The sequence below is a fragment of the Danio rerio genome, chromosome 18 (assembly GCF_049306965.1).
Source record: "Danio rerio strain Tuebingen ecotype United States chromosome 18, GRCz12tu, whole genome shotgun sequence".
In the NCBI taxonomy this organism is placed as follows: domain Eukaryota; kingdom Metazoa; phylum Chordata; class Actinopteri; order Cypriniformes; family Danionidae; genus Danio; species Danio rerio.
In genome coordinates, this window is record NC_133193.1 from 35,834,060 (window position 1) to 35,840,916 (window position 6,857).

At 37.7% G+C, this 6,857-nt stretch overlaps 1 protein-coding gene across 2 annotated transcripts; it reads left to right on the plus strand.

Moving 5' to 3' along the window:
- The first annotated feature begins 424 nt into the window (after nucleotides 1-424).
- olfcg3 (olfactory receptor C family, g3) lies at nucleotides 425-5,848 on the plus strand. Of its 2 annotated transcripts, none has more exons than XM_009293668.4 (6): nucleotides 425-668; nucleotides 878-1,166; nucleotides 1,261-2,016; nucleotides 2,107-2,328; nucleotides 2,923-3,046; nucleotides 3,142-5,848. In XM_009293668.4, exons 1-6 carry the CDS (start codon nucleotides 460-462, stop codon nucleotides 4,050-4,052), a joined length of 2,511 nt encoding a protein of 836 aa, XP_009291943.1. In that variant the 5' UTR covers nucleotides 425-459; the 3' UTR covers nucleotides 4,053-5,848. The 2 variants fall into 2 exon arrangements, with proteins under 2 accessions (XP_009291943.1, NP_001103412.1); NM_001109942.1 differs by having other exon boundaries at nucleotides 460-668; nucleotides 2,920-3,046; nucleotides 3,142-4,052.
- The last annotated feature ends 1,009 nt before the right edge of the window (nucleotides 5,849-6,857 follow it).

A 6,857-nucleotide genomic window follows, 5' to 3' on the forward strand; every position in this document is an offset into this window, starting at 1 on the left:
GGTGCTGATTGTTTCTGTTGTTCTTTGTTTTTGTTTGTATTGCAAAAGAAAGAAAAAAAAGATGACCTTTTCTAACATCTGTCTACATCCCTAAAATATATTTAAAAAATATTTTTTAACAGTATTACAAAACTGATAATTCCTGAGTTAGTTTAACACCAGTACATACAAATATTTATTGATTTAGTGAAATGAACACACCCATAGTTTTCAACACACTCAAATTCCTTGCAAATCCAACTCTATAATGGCAATGTGTGAATACTAAATAACAATACTATGATCTGCTTAGTTTAGCTATTTGTTGAGTTTCTTAATATGGTTTGAACTTTTAATTTTTTTTTATTTATCATTTAATGTGTTCTGAACTATTCAGCCCTAGTGATTACCACTATAAAAGCACAAGTGTTCAATCAGGTCATTTGCAGTTGGCTGTCACGAATGAGCTAAACCTTGAAGATGCTTCTCTTTCTTTACACACTCCTGCTTTTCCATCACCTTCACACTAAGGCTGGAAACACTCTTTGCCGAATAATGGGAGACCCTCAATATCCACTGCTTTCCACAGATGGAGACATAACTATTGGAGCTCTTTTTCCAGTCCACAGCACAGAAACATTGCCTTCATTTGAATTTACAAAACAACCTCAGCTTCTATCATGCTCCAGGTTTGTTTCATTTCAAATATTAGAGCAGATCCAATATCTATTTTAAACAAAAATGCTTTCAGGATTAAAATAATACCCACAAATGAATTTGGTGTATCAAGCGTGAATATGCTATAGGGAAAGTCACAAAATAATTAATTATATTTTCAAATTATTTAGTTAAGCCTATATATTTAGCCTTATATATCTTTTCTTATTTCATATTGCAGTGTGTACCTGAGAGATTTTCGTCTGGCACAAATCCTGATCTTTGCCATTGAGGAGATAAACAGAAGTGTACAATTGCTACCAAATATTTCAATTGGTTATAGAATCTATGATACCTGTGGTTCAAGACAGTCTACCATGAGTGCAATTATGGGACTAATGAATGGTCAGGAGTTTGGAGCAGGTGAGAGATGTAATGGACGGTCTCCTATACATGCAATCATTGGTGAATCAGAGTCTTCTGCAACAGTGATACTGTCCAGAACTACGGGACCTTTTAAAATTCCAGTGGTAAAAAGCAATACAATTTTATTAATGTTTTCTTTAGTTTTTAACAATCACAGATGGTGGTATCACTGTTTTCTGTATTTTATTTTTTTTGCAGATAAGTCACTCAGCCTCATGTGAATGTCTCAGTAATAAGAAAGACTACCCATCATTCTTCAGGACTATGGCTAGTGATTACCATCAGAGCAGAGCACTTGCTTATCTAGTTAAGGACTTAGGCTGGTCTTGGGTGGGAGCTGTGAGCAGTGACAATGAATATGGAAACTATGGAATGTCCATATTTCTGAAAATAGCCCAAGAAGTGGGGATTTGTGTAGAATATTATGCCAAATTCTACCGAACAGAGGCAGAAAATCTCCATAAAGCAGTGAATATGATTAAAAAAGGCACAGCAAAAGTAATTGTTGCTTTTGTTTCACTTCCAGAAATGGGCATACTTGTTGATCAGTTAAGCATTGAGAACATTACAGGACTCCAAATGATTGGTGTGAAATCATGGATAACTGTAAAAAGTTTCATCACTCCAAGCAGCTTTCATGTGCTTAAAGGGTCATTGGGGATTGCGGTGAAAAAAATCAGTGTTGAAGGCTTTGCTGAATATGCCATTAACGAATTTTGGAAAAAAGGTTTTCCATGTTTAAAGAGTGAGGTTAATTCATCTCGATATGCATTAAGTTGTAGCAGATATGAGGATCTCTTTGTGCTAAAATCAATCAGTGAGGATGTGCCTGAACAAAGATATGCAAGCTACGTGTACAAAGCAGTTTATGCTGTGGCACATTCATTACACAGTCTATTCAATTGTAAAGAACACGAAGGTTGTGAGAAAGACCTGACAATACAACCACAGCAGGTAAAACAAACAATTGGTGAAATGAAATGGATAAAATGAAGAAAAATGTTTTACTGCCTTAGTGACAATGCTAATACTTTTCATTGGCAGGTTGTTGAGGCTTTAAAAAAGGTCAAGTTCACCATAAAAACAGGGGATCATGTGTGGTTTGACAGCACTGGTGCCGCTGTAGCCCAATATGATGTTGTAAATTTACAGCTGGACTCATATGGTTCAACACTTTTTAAATCAGTGGGATACTATGATGCTTCATTGCCCCCTGAACAGCAGTTTGTGCTAAACACTACAAACATCATTTGGGCTGGAGGAGAGGTATAAGGCAGTAACCCATTTTTTCTATAACATTTGAACTAAACATCACAAAAAAGAACACAGGATTATGTTACATCACTGTTCTTTGGTTTAAAAACAATTTACTACTCCATACCATGCCATCATGGTGTAATCAACACTACACAATATATCTCAATTAATCAGAAGTAGTTAAAACAACTTAAACAATAAAAAAACTCAAAAAAATTGTAATTTATTAAATTCAAAATAGCTCTCTTTTGTTTATTTAGTATTATGCCAAATTCAATGCAAAAGAGAAAGACAATCTCCAGAAAGTGGAACACACAATTATAAAAGGCACATATACACATTATATACACTGTTCACCCTATACACAACACCCTAATTTTCCAATTTTGACTGTAACGTAATAAGACACACCTTTTTGCAAAGCTGCTTTGGAACAATAATTATTGTGAAAAGCGCTATGCAAATAAGCTTTATTTAAACAGCAAAACTGAGTGTTGCAGAAATTAGGTTACTTTATGATGAGTTAACAATGCTACATATTTCAGGCCAAGGTTTGGTTAATTCAAAATAGTTATTTTTTTACAAAATCATCTCTTCAAGCAGAAGGTGAGGTCCGTGTGCAGTGAAAGCTGTCCTCCAGGCACCAGGAAAGCTACACAGAAAGGAAGACCTGTCTGCTGTTATGACTGTATTCAATGTGCAGATGGAGAAATTAGTAATGAGACAGGTAATATACCTATTTTACAGTTCCACAAAAAACTGGTTAGCTGCTCATAAATGAATTTTTAACTCTGCTTCTAATTAGTGTAACTTTCTTTTCAGATTCGAATAATTGCAAACAGTGCCCAGAGGAATACTGGCCTAATACTGAGAAAAGTAAATGTGTGTTAAAGATTGTAGAGTTTCTTTCATTCACAGAGCTTATGGGCATCGTGTTAGTTATTTTTTCACTGTTTGGGGTAACATTGACTGTATTGGTGACCTTCCTGTTTTACAGCAAGAAGGACACTCCTATAGTAAAAGCCAACAACTCAGAGCTGAGCTTCCTGCTCCTCTTCTCACTGACTCTGTGTTTCCTCTGTTCACTCACTTTCATTGGCCGTCCCACTGAGTGGTCCTGTATGTTGCGTCACACAACATTTGGGATCACTTTTGTCCTCTGTATCTCTTGTATTCTGGGAAAAACAATAGTGGTGTTAATGGCTTTCAGAGCTACAATTCCAGGTAATAATATGATAAAATGGTTTGGTCCTGTACAACAACGACTCAGTGTTCTTGCTTTTACGCTTATACAGATTCTTATATGTGTGGTTTGGCTGACAATTTCACCTCCATTTCCAAGCAAAAACATTAAATATTATAAAGAAAAGATTATTCTTGAGTGCAGTCTGGGTTCTACTATAGGTTTCTGGATTGTTCTGGGCTATATTGGCTTGCTAGCTGTCTTGTGCTTCATTTTGGCTTTTTTGGCTCGCACATTGCCTGACAACTTTAATGAAGCAAAATTCATCACATTCAGTATACTCATATTCTGTGCAGTATGGATCACATTTATTCCAGCGTATGTCAGTTCTCCTGGAAAATTGACTGTAGCTGTGGAGATATTTGCCATTTTAGCCTCGAGCTTTGGCTTACTTTTTTGCATATTTGCACCTAAATGTTACATTATCCTGTTCAAGCCTGAACAAAATACAAAGCAACATATAATGGGAAAAACAATATCCAAGAACTGAGAAATAAACTAACATTTTCTCTAGATTGTTGTTTTTTTTTATTGATTATTAATTGACAAAATGTGTCCCCCAAGTCCTGTTAATTAAGTTAACCAGGCAATTTAGGTTAATTAGTTAAGTCATTGGATAACATTGGTTTATTTTGTAGCCAATCCAAAAAATAATGGGGGTGGCATGGTGCCTCTGTGGTTAGCACTGTTGCCTCACAGCAAAAAGGTCACTGGTTCGAGTCCCAGCTAGGCCAGTTGGCATTTCTGTATGGAGTTTGCATGTTCTCCCTGTGTTTTTGTGGGTTTCTTTCAAGTGCTTCGGTTGGTCATAGTGAATGTGAGAGTCTATGAGTGTTTCCCAGTACTGGATTGTGGCTGGACGGGCATCTGCTGCATAAAGCATATGCCGAAATAGTTGGCGGTGGCAACCCCTGATAAAGTGACTCAGCCGAAGGAAAATCATAAAATTAATATATAAAATGGGTGTTACGGTACATATATTTGTCCCAGACGGTTCGAGGCTCGCGGTTCTGTTTACCTTTTCCCACAACAAATACAATCAGTCCAGATGTACAGTGTCTGCTAGACAGAAAAGTTCACAGCAGTGCAACAACTGAAGAGCCATTTTCAAAGGATGCTTGATGGTGTCTGAAAACATGACAGCAGTTTTCGGTAGTTGTTCCGTTATTTTGCCATTGTCATCCCAACTTTCTAAAGTTTTTCTGATTGGTCCATCCACTGCATGGAAATTGACAAGTATGTATGACAAATGAGGACTCTTGTGGGTGGAAACTGAAATAAACATGCGGTGCTGCAAAAGACGCAAGTGTATAATGGTCATTCACGTCCATCAAACAATGAAAATATAAAATACTGTCTAATTATGTGAGCGCGTAAGTCAGTCTGTAAGCAACTGACTTATCTACTCACACACACACACATAACTTGTTTTCCGCTACACCTGCTGATATGAATGGCACAACACTAGCCTTTTCTTCAAAATAGATTTCAGCCTATTCAAAATTAAAATTCTGTTCAGAAAAGCAAATACCCATTTGTTTTTATTCCTGTTGCACCACACTCCACAAGGAAATGTGACCCAGAACCGAGGTATGTATCGAACTGTGACTCCTGTGTACTGTTAAAACAAATGCATTTGAAGACATTATTTATTCATTCATTTTCTTTTCGGCTTAATATCTTTATTAATCTGGTGTCGCCACAATGAACCACCAATGTATCCAGTATATGTTTTACGCAGCGGATGCCCTTCCAGCTACAACCCACCACTGGGAAACATACATACACACTCATTCACACACACATACACTACAAATAATATAGCTTACCCAATTCACCTATACGGGATGTTTTTGTACTTGTGGGGGAAACTGGAGCACCTGGAGGAAACCCACGAGAGCATGAGAATAATGCAAACTTCACACAGAAAGTCCAACTGACCAAGCCGAGGCTCGAACCAGCAATCTTCTTGCTACCCACTGTGATGCCCTAGAGGACATAATGCAGAGAATTTTATTAGGCGGCCATTAAGGTTATATATTTATGTAATGCTTGCATCATGTTACTGTTTGAGTGTTTCAATCATTTATGTATGTAGTGATAATTTGTCTGTGTAAAGCACTTTATTTTATTAATTAAAAGTTTAAAAGCAGTTTTTCAGACTCTTCACGTTCACCCCCCAACCACGCTCTTCACTTTCACCCGCAACCCCCGACTTACCACTCTTCATTTTCATCCACGATCATCACCACCGACCCCCACCCCCCTTTTTCACTTTCATCCGCTTTCGACAAAAAATTAAAAATTAAACACAAAAAATTACATGAATGACGTTAATCGAATTATATGCTATAACTGCATGTAAATGGGGTCACGGAAATTGGGATCAGGAACTCATGTAAACACCTTAATCATGTTATTATCTTATTCATTCATTCATTTATTTTCTTGTCAGCTTAGTCCCTTTATTAATCCCTTCAACTTATCCAGCACGTTTTTTTACGTTTTTCCAGCCGCAACCCCTCTCTGGGAAACATCCACAAACACTCATTCACACGCACTCATACACTACGGACAATTTAGCCTACCCAATTCACCTGTTCCACATGTCTTTGGACGGTGGAAACCGGAGCACCCGGAGGAAACCCATGCGAATAAAGGGATAACATGCAAACTCCAAACGCCAACTGAGCTGAGGATTGAACCAGCGACCTTCTTACTATGAGGCAACAGCAATACCTACTGCGCCACTGCTTCGACCTTGTCTTATTCAGATTACCACAAATAATTTGACTACTAAAGTCTATGTAAACATTGTCATTGTCTATCTCCCCTGTGTCTGTGTTGCAACTGTGAAAATCAGCACGTGCATGTAATAAAACCACCCTTATCATACAAACCCAAACTAGAGGTGTGGAAACACCCTGCTGAGACAGGGTGGGGTTTCATGGCCCAAGGTTAGAGACTGACACAAGTTCGGATACAGTCAAAAGACTAATTGCACTCGCACTCACATTACATTCGGGCCTTGGCACGCTTATGTCATCGATAATACGCTGTTCAGTAAGCGCTTTAGCTCAGCACAGTGGACATTAATTTATATTGTTTTAGTCGTTTGGGAAGCGGTGATGCAGTCAAATATTTAGCTGAACAGATCAGCCACATTTGACACTCATAAACAATCATAAAGTCCGTGTGCTGCAGGAATTGGAACAGGAATTGGTTTAATGAAGGTGCAGCTGTTGTGCAGTGAAGGGTTTGCGTCCTCAATAAACTATGACTGTTTGTGTTTATT

What these genes read in the sequence shown, in the direction of transcription:
- olfcg3 (NM_001109942.1), top strand. Translation starts at nt 460, where the DNA reads ATGCTTCTCTTTCTTTACACACTCCTGCTTTTCCATCACCTTCACACT. An exon ending in GACCTTTTAAAATTCCAGTG is followed by an intron (nt 1,167 to 1,260) that starts GTAAAAAGCAAT and finishes TTTTTTTTGCAG; the next exon opens with ATAAGTCACTCAGCCTCATG. An exon ending in TGACAATACAACCACAGCAG is followed by an intron (nt 2,017 to 2,106) that starts GTAAAACAAACA and finishes TTTCATTGGCAG; the next exon opens with GTTGTTGAGGCTTTAAAAAA.